Raw genomic sequence first — 16,551 nt, 5'->3', positions numbered from 1 at the left:
CGCAGATAAGGCGGAATAAAAGATGTAAATAAAACGCCTAACAGCTCAGTGTTAGTTTTACAGCACTAAACTTAACAGCTCTGTTAAGACCCGCCACTGTGAAATAAATTTGAATTTGAAAAATTTTTGGAGCCAACAAATGAAATGAAAAACAGAACTCATTTAAGTTTTTATTGATTTTATTTCACTGCTGCATGTGTTATAAATATACAATTGGGTATATTTCAACATTTACAAAGTTTAGCAAGTTGGTTTCATTTGGTTTTTTGTTCTTTTCTCTTGTAGTTCAAACATTTATTTAAATTTATGAATTTGAATTCATTGATAATATGTATGCATAGTTAAAGTTTCTCCTCATTTCCCCACCGTACGCTTATTACAATTACAAAAAAAAATACAATTACCTAAACATATTTATATATATATATTATATATATTATGTGTGGCATATTTATGTGGTATTTAGTACATATAATGTAATTTTTCTAAGCTTGATTTACGTATAAAATGTGACTCGATTAGGTAATGGGTATTGTGGATTATGTGGTTGTTGTTGTCTGGGCTCTCTTACATAAAAAATGAAGACTTTATCTATTTGAAAGTGAAGTGTAGATTTCGAACAATTCGATGAAGGAGAACTTTGTTCGAAAAGTAATGGAAGTGTCCTTGTGACTCTAAGAGATGACCAAAAAAAATTTATGAAGGAAAGACGACGTGATATTTTCTTTGAAAATAAAATCTTATTGGTCATCTCATCCTTCACATATATCTCTTATTCTGTTTACTTTGAGTATAACAGCTATTTCTTTATTAATATATTTTTTATTTCCGACTAAACATATATATTCTTTTGTTATATTTTAATGGGATTTCTGTTTACAATCGGTTGATCTGCTTAGGAGCTATGGAAATGTATCTTTTTTGCCCATATACCATATATATTTTTTATTTACAGTGATAGTTCGACTTATGAGTAATATTTATGAATATTTTCTGGTCCAACGGGACGCTTGATTCTTTTAAATATTTATTTTCTTATTTAATTATTTTCACACACATATATGTACCAATTACACACTCATACACACGAGGAAAAAAAATACAAAAAAAATAGTCATTATCCTTTATACTATATAATACCGATTCGATCTAGTTTAGGACTAAGTCTAAGGCTAATCTCTAACTAATACTGCTCCTTTCCCAAAATCCTCGTTGGCGCCCCCCTTTTAGATGCGCTCTCTTTCGCGCTCTCTGTCCCTGTCTCTTTCTCGGTCGTGGTGCGTCTCCTGGAGTTCGAGTTCCGTTTCCTCCGCCAGAGTGTAGACCCCGGAGGCGGCCGGGCCGGATGTGGGCGTGGTGAGGACATCGAGGAGCGGACTGCTCAGCGAGGAGTAGCCCAGGCCGGAGTCGCTGCTGTGGGCGATGCAACTGTTGCCGGGCGTGGCCGCGTCGCCGGCGGAGAGGGCGGGCGTGTAGGCGGGCGCAGGGGTGAGCCGAGCACCGTTCGGATCCATCGTCAAAATGGGCACCAGCTCGTGATTCACATAGTCCTTCAGCACCAGCGATGTGGGAGTGTCTAGAAGAGAGAGAGAGAGAGAGAGAGAGCGAGAGGATTAAAGGATATAAGGACCAAATCATCACAAAACCCACCTGTCACCAGGGTCTCTTCGGTGGGGTTACGCTGGTAGAGATGTCCTCGCTTCTCGTAGTGTCAGGAGGCCGGGACATAGTACTGCCCGCCCTCCTCATGACCCACGTCCATCATGGAGCCGGTGGGGGCGGCGGTGGTCATCCCAGGACCTGTCAGTCCGCCCGCCGAATTGGCGGCACTCGTCTTCTTGAACTCCACTACGATCCGGATCCGGTGGACGATCTCCTCGTGGATGACATTGAAGCACATGGCGGTCAGGGTCATGCCGGACATGATGTACACGGAGCAGAACCAGGTGGTGGCATTTGATTCGCGCCGCAGCCCCGGCAGCATGTCCCCAAAGCCGATCGTCGAGAGGCTCATGAAGCAGAAGTAGATCCCGTCCAGAATGGGCCAGTTCTCCAGGCGGTAGAGCACAGCCGCTCCAAACACAATATAGATGATCATCATCGAGAAGCAGAGGAGGATGGGAGCCAGGATACTGAGGCCGTGCATGGATCCTCTCGATTCGCTGGCACTCAGTGAGTCGATATCGCCCTGCGGGCATCCTGCCCCCATGGGATTGGCTCCTCCCCCGGTGGGCACTGAAGGGGGAGCTCCAGGCACTCCTCCTCCTCCTCCTCCCCCGGCAGCTGCGTCCTTTTCGGGCGTGGCATGATAGACATCTCGGACATAGTAAGGTTCCTGCATCACCGCCTGCTGTTTCCGGAGCTCCTCCTGCTGTCGCTTCCGCCTCATCCTCCGCTCCTTCTCGGCCATCCTCTTCTCGTCGTAGCAGCAGTAGCCGCAATTGGAGCACAGGCAGCAGCACAGGGCCTTGGAGAAGACCTCGCGGGCCACCCGTGCCAGGATACTGCCCGTGCTGCTCAGATAGACGAGGGTCAGGGGGATTCCAAAGAAGGCATAAGCCAGGGTCACGATCCTGCCGAGCGTTGTCCGGGGTGCAATGTTTCCATAGCCTGGAAAGGTTAAAAATGAAATTAATCATAAAATTTTGAGGTTAGGCTGCAACAATTTGAGGTTAGGAAGCAAGCCGTACATTGTAAGGCAGCGTCTTTATGTTAATTGGCTGATACTTCATTAATTTGAAGCAAATAAATAATTTTAAACCCAGGATCTTTAAATTTAATCTTAATTTAATTGAATGCCCAGAATTGACAAAAATTCCATTTATTTTTAGGCCCAAAGATGACATTCCCGCTCTGTTCATTAAATTATAATTACCTTCATTTGGAATTTATGTATCATATACTTTCACATTAAAAGATCCTCCATTCCGGGGAAAATAAAAAGGAAATTATTTCCATCAACATTCTTTTTTTTATTATTTTTTTTTGATTTTTTTTCCCACATTAATTTGGCAAAAGTCAATTTGTGCTGCTCCCCCGGGAGATCCCCCGGGACTTATTGACATTACCCAAATGAGCCGTAACTTCACATGTAAGTCCCTGGACCACGCCCACTGTCCGCCCCCTCCCGCCTTCATCCATATGAGGTCCTACCCTCATCTTTGTCCCTTTTGGCTTTTTTTTTTTGGGGAAAAAGGGCACCAAAAATAATTAAGCTGGCAGAGGCAATAAAAATGCTTAACAAGCTTAAGGCCGGAAATTCTCTAAGGAAGGTAATGCAAAAAAAAAAATAAAATAAAATTATATACATGTGTGTGTGGGGGTGGGAGGGAGGAAACAATTGAGCAGGTGGGCGTGGCACATCCCTGGCAATCATGGGGAATCGTCAATCGTCGTCAGGTGTGTCATGCATAAATTTGAAAATTTCTTAATTTTATTGTTTTCTTTTTTCTTGTTGCTGCGGCTCTGACGGCGGTTTAGATATATATATATGTATTTGTATGGATTTTTATTTAGGTGTGGGCGTGGTTTATTGGCAGTCGCCGCCCCTTTCGTCCTGTGCTTCCTTTTTTTATGGAACAAATGTTGCCTCGGAGGAAAGTGAGTCATTTGGGGATTGGAATGAAGCAGTGCGGAGCAAATGAATCGAATCAATATGGGGAGTATCACATGTGCCAGGGCTCAAGTGCCCCAAGCTGCCGTTATCCTTAAAGGACACTGAGGGAAATTTATTTTTATTTCTTTGATTTTAATCTTCAGAGTACTCTTGGGCATGATTTTGGGTGTAAAGTAAAGTATATTTGTCGTAAATGTTGTTTTTTTATTATTTTATCATTATTTTATTTTATTTTTTATTTTTATTACAGTACCTGGTACTTATTTATAATCTAATTATATTTTAGATTTTTCTTTTAATGTAAATTGATTTTTTCTGGTTTTTATTTTTTGAAAAATAATATTTATTTTTAATTTTTCAAGTATAAGCTATAAGATACCTGGTACTGAAGTAATACCTTTTAAGGTTTTTACGATATATTGTTTAAATTGAAGTTTATATTTAGAATTATGTGATAACAGGTACTAATTTTTATCCTTTTTTTTGCCATTAGGCGTAAAATAAGGCATTTAAAAATAAAATTTTAATAGTTTTTTAAGAGAGCTTTTAAGAGACAATAGATTTCCTAGGTTATACGATACCTGGTACTTAATTGTATTCTTATTATATTTTAGTGGTTATTTTTGAACATAAATTGATATTTTCTGAGATTTATATTTTGAAATATTTATTTTTGATTATATATTTATATTTATAGAAATTATTATATATTTATATAAAAATTTATATTATATTTACACCTAGATACCTGGTACTGAAGTACAATATATTGTTTAATTTAAAGTTTATTTTTATATGAATTATACATATGATACCCGGTACGATTTATCCCTATTTTTAGCAGCATTTCCTAGACTTACTATCTAATAATTCCCTGTTAACTAGACTTTTTTTCTCAGTGTTAGATTTTGTCTTGTTTGAGTTAGGAGTTGCAACAGTGGCTGAAACAGGAAGCGGATTTGGGAGACCTTGGCAACCATGTAATTGCGTTGACAGCAAATTTAAATGAAATCCATCGAGCCCGGCACCTTGCGCTCCTTCTCACTCCTCCAGGCCCTCCAAGTCCTCTGTGTCCTGGACCAAAAATGTCAATGTGTCACAAAGCAGACGACAGCTCAGCATCCACCCGCCTACCCTCCTTCAAAGGGGATATCCTTTCTGCCCCGCACAGTGGGCAAAAAAAACATAAATCACTACGATTTTTTTGGTAAAATATTTTAACTGATTTATTTGCGCCACTGTTCAAAAGGAGAGCATCCTGGCAAGAAGATCCAACAAATCCGACCCCTTGCCACCGCCCCTGGCTAATAATATTGCCATTGACCCGTCTCGAGGGGGGGGGGGGGGGGGAGGCTGTAAAACTCAGCTGCCGCGCTGTCAATTTGCCGGGGATATCGAGAGGGGACGGAGAAGTGTGTGGGGATTGGAGGCATCTACATATTTTATTGAAAGATATTGAAAGATTTCAATATTGAGACCCCACACATAAGCCCCCCTTTCCACAACACATGAGCTATCAATGGGTGCGGTTCAATGTACTGTTACAAATTTTTATGTTTTTAATAAAAACATAAAAAAAATAGTAGAAAATATATTTTAAAGGTTTACTCTCTGGAACTACAGAACATATTAGTATTTTTACCATTATATAATAGATAATACTAATTATATTTAGTACTTCTGTCTTAAAATCTTCGAAAAACTTATACATATTTTAAAACTTGAACTTCCTGAATCAGAATTTAAAAAAAAAATTGAAGCTACAAAACTTGAAAGGCTTCTGAAATTCTTAACTATTTCTTTTTTTTTTTTCTTAAAAACTCTTTAAACTTTTTGAAACATTTTTTCAGTGCATATTTCTTGAATATTTTTGCTTTTTTGGCCTTCATTCTTCTCCTTTTGTGTCCAGGACACGCTAATAGCCGCCGATTTCGGCTGCCATACATAATATAGTATCTCTAATGGTCCTGCAGGAAGTCAAAAAGGAGATGTTTCAGTTTTGCTCCAGGACATGATTCTTTTCATACTGAATTCAAATGGATTTCTGTTTAAAAAATTTATGAATTAAAATAAAGTCTTGCCTTCAATAACTATTTAAAGTTCGTGAAGAATAAGCCTCGATAGACAGTTATCGATTATGTTTTAGGGTGGCTTTAGTCAATAAAAAAACACAAAACACAATATAAGTTAAAATTTTTATAAACTTAAGTCATAATGTGCTTAAAATCTTTGAAAATCTCCTTAAATAACCATTTAATATTCTAGGCACTCGCTTAAGTTTCTTGAGAAACTATTACAGAGAACAATTTGCCTAGAGATGGCTTAGACCCGATAGTTATTTATCGATTATGCATATCCGCCAAGGGAAATGCAAATAAATCGCTGTGTGTGGAGCGTTTATGGCTCAACCGATAGGCGGGTGAATTATTTATCGAATATGAGTGTGTATGGGTGTGTGTGTGTGTGTTGGCCAAGTAAATACAATTACTTGAGCACACGCTTTGGCCATAAACAACTAGACCTAATCTGCGTTACCCTGTCTCCTTTGCTCATTGGGGCCCATTTATATATCGATGGTTCTTCGGTTATGCACACACACACCACCAGCACACACACACCACCAGCAGCACACACACTTCCACTTACATAACACAAAATGGCGGGCATAAAAGCGAATGCGAATCGCCTCCAACATCCAAAAGATGTGCAATTGATGATAGTGACTGGGAGAGCGGATATGGAAATGGAAATTCTACTTCCTCCCACTCTGGCTGTGTGTGTGTGAAAATGGAAAATGAAATTTAAAATTATTTTGCAACTAAATTACTTGTCTTATTGCTGTCCAGGGGATACCGACTATGATCCCGATCCGGAGCCCTATTTATTGTGCGGAGCCAGCATAGAGGAGGGTCCCCCAACCCGACAATAAATTCGCATTTATGCCCAAGACAATCATAGAGAGCTCAAGCCAGGAACCAGGACTATTTTAAAGCAAATAAATGCTCAACTAGGGGATACCCTAGCACTTTCAATAAATATTCTATTTGGTGGGTTTTTTTTTTCGAAATTCAAAGAAAGAAGAAAATGTCTTCTAAAATGTCTTATTTAGCCTCAAAAATTTTGTGATTTAAAAAAACAAAAACAGACCTCCATCACATCCCTTAATTACCCAAAAAAACCATTACAGGATATAAAGGAGCAAAGAGCAGGGACACTGCATTCAAGTTTTCGAGTGGCTTAGTCCTTTTTGGCCAGAAGCACGGACCAATAATCATAATCATATTGTTTGGGGTGCTCCGGCTAGAACAATGAGGAGAGGACCTGCCATGTCCTGCCATGGCCAATGTCCTGGCCCATGTCCTCGTCTATTCTGCTACCCAAAATCCAAAAAATATATACACACAACCCACAAAAACAATAATAATAATAATAATAAGCAAGGACAAGGACACAACAATGTAAAGCCAAGGCGGCAGAGGAGGGAGTGGGTGGGATAGGCGGTGTTGGCAGGATGTCATGTTAATACAAATGTCCTGGCAGTCTGCTGACTAACGCAATTGCCCGGCCCCCCACACTTGGGTACTGGCTTTTTATGCATTTGCAAAAGCAACAAAAAAAAAAGGCAAGAGGATAATGATGGGCGATGGAGAGTGGGGGGAGTGGGGGGATGGGGGGCGGGAGCAGGTCCTATATTTGCTTTCTGGCCTTTTGGCAGCAACTGCCAAGATCAGCAGAAAATTTTTGCAAATTTTATTTTATAGCATTTTCACAAGTGGAAAGTCGTGTCGATGTATGTATATTTGTTACATACATGCACTGCGAGAAATTCTCAGTAATAATACGATTTTTCAGGTTTTTGAGGATAGTTTTTTTTTTTATTTTTAATATATAATATTTAATTTTTTATTTAATAATATTTAGAGCAAGTAGCTAAATGCTAATCTAATAAAAAATAATGTCAAAAGAGCTGAGTTATTAAATTGCTTATGAAAAATAGATCATTTATTTTTTTCTAAAATTATTTATTTTCTTTTTTAAGTTCTTTGCTTACTAAATAAATTTCAAAACTAGTTTCTCTAATTTTTTTTGTAACTTTTTAACAATTATTGATCTGAAGACAGAAACCACATTGGAATTATTAGAAAAAAACAGTAAAAAGGAGGGTGGAAGTAAGAGATTTAATGATAATACCCCATCTTTCTGAATAATTGAATTTTTTATGAATAATAGACAATAATTAATTTCTTTGCTTAAAAAATACATTTAAAAAACTAGTTTATTTAGTTTTTGGAGTAATTTTTTAACAATTATTGATTGGAATACCGAAACCAGTTGAGAATTAGAAGAAAAATAAAGTAAAAATGGTGGAGAGTAAAAGATTAAATGTTAATACCTCATATTTCTGCTCATGAAACCTTACTTTAATTTCTTTCTAGAATAAACAATATGCCCCTTCACTTCTAATTTTTTTTTCAAATATTTAAAGAACTCTAGCCTTATTTTTTGAAGTGCATCTGCTCCTACACACTCTCATAGATTTTCTATGTGGGTGTTTATGCATTTGGCTGTGTTTGCGTCTCGGCCATTCGGGCTAAGCAAATAGCTTCGTTTGTTGTTTTGCTCTATCAATATTTGACTTTCGGCTTGCTGTTTTTTTTTTTTTTGTATTTTATCTCTTCTGTTTTTTTTTTGTTTTTTATATTTTTTGTTGGGTACGAAATTACCGTCCAAACGAGCGAGTGAGTGGAACAAAACGCACACGGCACCATTCGGTTAAAATTTTCCTGGGAACTGACAACTGGCAACAAAGCTTTGGGACATCAACAACAAAAAAAAAGAAATGGAGGTGAACCCAAAATGGATGGATGTGTTCGAGGCTTAAAAGTTTTACAAACCCCCACAAACCAATATTTAAAATTGGTAGAGAAAAGGCGGCAGGGTATCCTTGCTGACAAATGCCAATTGAAAAATCCTCGACAGAGTCAGCAATCGAAGTCTTAACGAATTAGGCTCCAAGGCATTGTCAGTTTAAAATAAAATAATAAATAATAAGAATTTAATTAAATTTTTAAATCAAAGGAAATTTATGAAAAACAGTCTCCATATAAACTGTCTAGTTTGTCTTTAAAAGCCCCGCCATTTTACTATCGATAGACCAGTTTTATGTTGTCGATAAATAATCGTTAAGTGCTGCCGATAACACTTTAGTCCTGCCTTCCGCACGCACATCAATCAATTATGTACGTACTGCAGTTCTTATGGCCCGAATTACTCTGGCTTTAGCTTTCCAGGGAAGGAGGGGGTTTTGGGGAACCTGCATTGTGCATCTGACCATCATTACTATCATCATCATCACCATCATCATCAGCAGCAGTGTGCGTCCTGTGATCCTGCGTCCCTGTCATCCTTTTTAGCCAGCACTCTTTCGACTGGACTGGACTGGACTGGACTGGACTGACCCCCATTCCCTTTAGTCGCGCCATCAACAACAGCAGTTCGTTTTCAGCCCCAAAATGCACTCATGCGATGGTGTCAAAAGGTGTGCGGGTCATGCCCATGGCTCACCCTCCCCGCCCACTCCCCGCTGGCCCCATCCTCGGGTGCTACTGCCATCTTTTTTTTTTGTCGGCCAGCCATTTTGGGCTCTATGTCCTTCGGTATCCTGCAAACAAGAGCGCACTCGCCATTCAAGTAAAACAAATTTCCGTTGCTGGAACATCAAATTTATGGCCCAGAGCCAACGTAAAGAATAAGCACGAGGGCACTAGAGATGGCGATAAATAACGATATATATCGTTGAGGGGTATACGTAATACGATAAAAGCAAGTTTGATTAATAGGGGTGGGGAATTTTGGGGAGTATTCATTTTGGAGAGGAGAAAAAAATAATTATTTCGATAGTTTTAAGTGCTTAATATTGCTCACTTTTCGATAATTTCGATATAAAAATATCACTTTTGATTTGAATAATCTACATACTATTGACAAAATGGACTTAAGATGCATTCTTTCAAAATAATCGATTGTTTTCGATAGCAACGAAACTTAATATGACACTCTTTTCGATATATTTCACTTTCCATCACTTTTCGTGTAAAGAAAGCCACTGAAAGCCACTGGCACTTACCAATTGTGGTCAAAACGGTCAGCGAATACAAAAACGCTTTGGCAAAATTCCATTCGTGCGGCGGTCCACCGCCCACAACCACGCCCCCACCGGCACGATGATGATGATAGTGGGTATGGAGGAGAACGGCTTCCGTGGCCGGATTGTTGCCCCCAGGATTTCCACTAGCGGAGGACGAGGAGGATGCTGGGGCATTGGCCACATCGTCGTGCGATAATTGCAGCATAACATCCTCGTTCAGTCTCTTGATTAATTGGTCTTGAAACTTGGCTATTTCAAGTGCGGCCAATCTGTAACGGAGTGAGAGACAGAGGGAAGGGAGGTTGTGAATTAGCCAAAAAAATAGAGGGGAGAAGAATAAGAAATTGTTAAGAATTAAGTATACGACTGGTTGGACCAGAAATCTAAAAAAAAATCAAGTATTCGACTAGTTGTACTTCTTAAGTATTAGGGAAGGGAAATAATCTAAGGAACTATCGATATATCGATATAAATAATATTAATTCAATTATAAAAAATCAAGTATACGCCTAGTAGTACTCATTAAGTATACGCCATGTGTACTCACTTTGTCCAGTTTTCCTTGTAGAGAATATTGAGAGAGACGGTTATATCCCAGATATTCTCGATGGTCCGCTGACGGACGTCGTAAGTGTCCGGCGAAAGAGCAAACTGGGGCATCCCGCCCGACTCGTCCACATCGTCGATGCCGTAAACAAAATCTCCTCCAGATGCGGGTCCGCCGAAAGGATTATGCTGCTGATGTTGTGGATGCTGCTCCGACCCGGATATCATACCCTGGGCGGCTGCCACAGCAGCGGCGGCACCAGCCATCGTGTCATTGTCCCCATGATGTCCTGTCTGATGTTGCTGCTGTTGCTGTTGCTGATGCGATTGATGTCGCTGCTGCTGCTGCTGCGGGGAACGATGTTGATGTTGTCCAAATCCCAAGCCAATGCCGGCCAAATTCCTTTTGGTGCTGGCCAGTGTATGCTGCTGATGCAGCAGGGCCGAGTCCTCGTTCTCGATGGTCAGGAATATAAAGGACCCTGCAAGCCAAAAAAAAAAAAGGAAAAAAAAAACAGTCATCATCATTAGCTTGGCTGACTTTCTTTGAAATCATATCTCAAAAAAATAAAATGTGAACTCATTTGTTTGTGATATCCGCTCCGTCCTCAAAAAGGATGAGGTAGAGAGGTCCTTTCAAGAGCGAGAATAAAGCATCTTGAAGGTGTTGCAAGCCAGCTTAAGGACTTCCTGTTTGGAGCACAGCACTCTGTGCCCCTCTGGCATAATAAAAGTAAATCATGAGGGATTTTGAAGAGTATTTACGATGTTAGATATGGGAATATTAAAGGCACACAAAATTGAAGTGAAAACCATCACATAAATTAAACTGAGGCACTCAAAAAAGATATATAAATTATAATATTTAAAGGTCCTTTTTATTTTCAATCAATACAAGTCCCTTGCCCTTGTTCCGTTTTTTTGGGGGAAAAACATCCGTGTTGATTCCTGTCACTCATTTAATGTTAATGTTCGGCAACTAAAGGCACATATGTGACACATTTTGTCAAGTTTTTGAAAAGTTTTTCGCCATCCTTCGACGAAAAGTTTCCATTTATTCGGTTTTCTTTTTTTTTTCTTGCCACTTTCTGGCTGAAAATGATGTTGGCTTTGGGAATGTGGCGGAGAGGGAGAATGGGCTGTGGAATGATGAGTTGATGTCCTTGCCAAAAGCCAACACATGTCAAAGTTAAAAATAATACACGACATGACAGGAAATCGGGAGAATGTTAAGATGATGGCCTGGACAGAAAGCCTTGGGCTTGACATATATTACTTTGTCTCTAGGAGAGCAACAATTCCATTTAAATGTTACGGAAAATAGGATTTTCTGGTGGAAACTACTTGTTTGGCGCGTTAGTTGTCCGCCAAGTGTCCTTTAAGTGGACTTCTAATTATCATAAATGTTGGTAGTTAGAGTTAGGTTTTTGGTAGCTTCTTGAAATACTCTCCATTTTTGGATTAGTTGCTCATTTTTTGCATGTCCGCTTAAGAGAGGGAGTGCCATTCTAGCAGAGTTTGAGGCAAATAGTTGCTTAAAAAGCATATATTTAGGATCTGAAGGCTATTAATATGTAGTTAAGTGTGATTTCAGTGTTTTTAAAGCAAAGAGTGGAGTTATAATTCTTCAATTTGATGGAAAACCATATTTCAATTTTTGACCTGTCCGCTCAAGAGAGGGAGTGCCATTCTAGCAGAGTTTGAGGCAAGTAGTTGCTTAAAAAGCATATATGTAGGATCTTAAAGCTATTCATATTTAGTTAATGATGATTGAAATGTTTTCAAACCATTAGTTATCTGCTAAGTGAAGTTATAGTTCCTCAATGTGATGATAACAATATTTAAATTTTTTACCTGTCCGCTCAAGGGAGGGAGTGCCTGTTTTAGTAGAGTTGGAACAACTCAGAACGAATATCGTTACAAATTATTAATAAAGGCCTAAATTAAAGGTAATTAAAGTATTTTTAAAGCATTTTCTGTCCGCTGGTTCCCCGCCAAGTGAAGCTTAAAACCCACAGTGTCTGCTGTCCGCTTTTAACATGTCCGTTTAAGAGAGGAAGTCGCTTTCCCTTAAAGTTTGAATGGCATTCTGTTGGGACTTTGTTTTTAAAATAAATACCACTGTCCAAGTTGTAACTTTCGCTGAGGCATGAAAGCGTTTTCAATGGTTTGGGGCCGGGATGTACCATATATACTTTATATATAAAATAAACAAATAGGAAGGGAAAAGCATCTGTCATGTGTGTTATGGTGTGTGTGTGTGTGTGTGTGTGTGTGTGTGTGACGTCACCGGGACATGGCTCACGCACGGCCTAGCGAAAGTTAAATAATTGTTTGTGTCATTTTGATGATTTCCTTCTAACAAGGGACAACTTTTTCGCCCAGCTGTCGCACGCACACAAGTGCAAATTTTTCGATTTGTTTAAAGTATATACACACATGTGTGGTGTTGATATTTTGTTGTGTGTGTTTTTTTTTATTGTTTTTTTTTTTGTCATGTTGCTGATGTTGCTGTGTTGCTGTGTTGTGTCTCTTGTCAAAGCAGCCGTCACCGTCAGCCTCAGAATTGCAGAATCGAAAACGTAAAAGTGGCACAGCAACGGATACGGTTACGGGATATGCGAGTACGGAATATGAGGGAAACGGAATACGAAATATATAGTAAATGGAATACGGCGAATGTGATGGAATTCGCGTCAGACATTGCCTTTTCCCTTTGCTTATAGAAGCTCATGAATATGACGGCGCTCTAAAGTATGCTAGACTTTTCCTAAGTAAACACTTAACCAGGTACAGTGGGCATTCGTTAGTAGGCAACTTTTTAAAATAGTTTTCAAGTTAAAGAACTCAAATATAGTCTTTTTTATTTTCCTAGATTTTTATAATTTATTAACTAATAGCAAGATTCAATATTAGCAATTGAGAAATAATATTTAATATTTAATAAAATATAAGGGTTGAATAAAACTTGAAATATTATTTAAAAAAACTTAAGGTTTGCTTTAAAAAAGGTAGTTTTGAAAATTGTAAAAAGCATATAGGATATATAGACTAGAGATTAGATAAGGAATTGGTAGAAAAAGGCCCTTAAACTTTATATTAAATAAAATAGGATACTTTTTAAAATATCTAATTTAAACCATTATTTTTTTGTAATTGCCATTTTTAAGATTTCGAATTTTTTGCTATTCTTTTTGAATAGTTTCTTATCTTTTTTTTTCCAGAAAACCTATTTCGCAACGTATTATCTGAACTTTATCTATAAGTATATTATTCACTTAAAACCTCTTTAAAATTCCCCCTAACCCAGTGATCACTGTACCCTATGATATATCTTTAGAAGCACTCGCACACACCCAAAAAACCCACTCACACACACAGGCACAACCATATATCCTGCCAGAGGGTAAAACATAAGTTTTTGGCAAATGCGGCCGCCATTTTGACGTTTGTTTTTGACATCGCGAAGTGGGCGGGGCTAGGGCTGCTGCAACTGTTAAGGAGAGGCCGGGTGGGGGGGATCTGTGGTGGTGGCAAATGATTAATTAAATTTATCACGTTGTCGTGCGGCGACGGCGGCTTTGGTCCTCCCACCCACTTCCTGTTTGTTGGTTAATTTAAACGTCGAACTCTGTGACAAGATACATTAAGCATCCTCGTGCCTCGTGTCCGCAGCAGTAATCGTATCTCTTAGTATAGCTGCACAGTAACTGTATCTGTCTCTATATATCTTTATCTGTATTCGACACACATGTGGCATGGAGAGATGAAAATAAAAAAAACACCAAGCGTGTGGCCGAAAGAAGATGCCGCGTTAATTAGGGAGGCCGCAATAATACAATACAACATACAGGATATAGGCTTCAGGATACTGGCTACAGGCTACAGGATACAGGATACAATGAAATGGCAGGATACAAATGATATGTGTTTGCTTGTCACGCTCTCGCTGTTTACAAGGGATATCGATCAGTGGAGAAAGGACCCTTCGATGACACCAATCCTTTGGCCCACATATCGATAATCCTTTCAATGAATTATTTCAAGCGATTTAAAGTTTAAATTCATAGAAATAAATAGTTGGAATAAAAACTTAAATAATATTTATAGTAAATTAATAAAAAGTATTAATTTTAATTAATTAATTACTCACCCAACAAAGTGTAGGCCAGGAGCAGCATGCAAATACCCAAGTTGGTCAGGAGTGCTGACCAAACCGTCTGCGTATTGGCCTTGCGCTTCTTCTTCTCCTTACTTCCGTATCCTGGCGGAGTCTTGCCCTCACTACTGCCACCACCCCCCGCATTGGAGGACCTGCCCGATCCCGAACCAAAGCAGGCGCACCAGCCCTTCCGTTTGCGTTGCTGTTGCTGCTGCTGCTGATTTTGCTGTTGCTGCTGCTGTTGGTGGTGGTGTTGCTGCTGCAACTGTGCCTGCACCTGGGCCTGGGCCTGGATCGAGGCTGCCTGGGGATGGGCTGGGGGCAGGGGCTCCTTGCGGCCAGGTGGCGTGGTCGTGCTCATCAGTTGCAGGGGCAGCAGCTTGGCGTTGCTCTTCAAAGTGCCGCAATTGCTGTTGCTGCCCATGTTGCTGCAGCCGGTGGCGGTGCCAAGGGGTGGCGGGGGTGGTAGCTGGGCGTGGGGGTGGGTCAAGGTAAGCGGCTGCGGTGGCGCCATCAAATCACTGACATAACCCGAACTGGGATACTTGAGGATTCCGGGCGGCGGCAATGAAGGTTGCGCCAAGGATACTACCACCTGGGTGGAGAAAAAAAAAATATTATTAATATAATTATTGTATTTTTTAGTTGTTTATATTGAGATTTAATTTTGAAATTAATTTAAAGTATTTTTAAATTAACAATTTTAGGGCTAGCAAGACTTAATGAGAAGCGAGGAGAAAAGCCTCGTTTTTTAAATGGTATTATTCGTATTTTATAGTATTTAAGTATTTTTTCACTATTTTTTACTAAAATTAAAGACACAGTGGCTGTTTTTAAATATTATTCTTTAGTATTTTTATGTTTAGTATTATATTTAGTATGAGTATTTTTATTTGGTATTAAGTAATTTTATTCTAAGTATTATTTATTTTTAGTATTAAGTATTTTTTTTAGTATTTTGCAGTAGTTACGCAGTATTTACCTTAGTATTAGCTTGTTTAGTATTATGAGAAGTAGGGAGAATATACTTAAATTTAATTTTTTGGTATTACCTAGCTTAAATTAATTGAATTTTTATTTTTTATTCATTTGCTTAAGTGCGACCTATGAGAATCGAGGAGGAGGGCGCTTATTTTTAATAATTATTTTTTATTTATTTTTTTTTAATAAAAAATATTATTAAATAAAAAATTAAATAAAAAATAAAAGAAAAACAATACAGGATCGAGAACAACACCCACCTGTCCGGCTTGTCCGCCATTCTGATTGGCCACCTCAATGTCCTCCAGAGTGGGCATGGGCAGGAGGGGCGTGGTCTTGAACGTGGTCGTCGAGGAGGGCGGAGCGGGCAGCAGGAGCGGCGGCAGCTGGGCGGGCGGCAGGTTGGGCAGGATACCGATGGAGACATAGCTGCCGGTGGCGGATGCAGTGGCGGCGGTGGTGGAGGAGGTGGGTGGTATGCCGCCATAGACATTGCCACCGGAGACGGTGGGCGGGGCAGCGGCAGCGGCAATGGCAACCGCCGAGGGCGTGGCTGAGGCGGCCGCCGAGACGGTGGCAATGGCGTGCGAGGGTGGCGGCGGGGGCGGTTGGGCGCCAGTTTGCAGTGACATCGATTGATCCGGATTCATCTTGCATTTCAATCTGTCAGTCAATCAAACTATCAATCAGTCAATCAATCTATCAATCAATTGAAATATTTAATCTGTGAATGAGAAAATAAAATAAATATTATTTAGAGAAGTTTAAGAAAAAGTATTATAAATATTATGGATTATCTATTATCTATATTTCTTCCCTTTAAAATATATATTTTAATTTAAATATTAATACTCATAACTGTACAAATAGTAGTAGTATTAATACCATTTTAAGTCACTCAATTCCTCCACGAAATAAACCGACAATCCGATTTGAAATTCCACATCGTTGGCCAAGAATTCAAATAGAACCCAGAGCTTACTTTCGCTTTTCCTTCCGAAAAACCTTCCTTCCATGATTGTATGTCTATCTGGGGTGGGGCTGGTGGATGGTTTTGTTGGCCCAAAAGCCTAAGCCGCTTAGGCCCCATCATCCTCG

General features: G+C 39.3%; 1 protein-coding gene across 1 annotated transcript; it reads right to left on the bottom strand.

The window, feature by feature from the left end:
- Positions 1-161: 161 nt before the first annotated feature.
- On the bottom strand, positions 162-16,173 carry LOC6503057. The gene is made up of 6 exons (XM_001963307.4): positions 15,714-16,173; positions 14,464-15,067; positions 10,312-10,792; positions 9,744-10,033; positions 1,651-2,610; positions 162-1,576 (listed from the first exon to the last, which is right to left on the bottom strand). The coding sequence occupies exons 1-5, from the start codon at positions 16,101-16,103 to the stop codon at positions 1,712-1,714; spliced, it is 2,664 nt and encodes an 887-aa protein (XP_001963343.2). The 5' UTR covers positions 16,104-16,173; the 3' UTR covers positions 162-1,576; positions 1,651-1,711.
- Between the last annotated feature and the right edge of the window lie 378 nt (positions 16,174-16,551).

The sequence above is a fragment of the Drosophila ananassae genome, chromosome XL, assembly GCF_017639315.1.
Source record: "Drosophila ananassae strain 14024-0371.13 chromosome XL, ASM1763931v2, whole genome shotgun sequence".
In the NCBI taxonomy this organism is placed as follows: Eukaryota; Metazoa; Arthropoda; class Insecta; order Diptera; family Drosophilidae; genus Drosophila; species Drosophila ananassae.
Note: the sequence above shows the minus strand (reverse complement) of the source record. Positions and strands in the feature narration are given on the sequence as shown.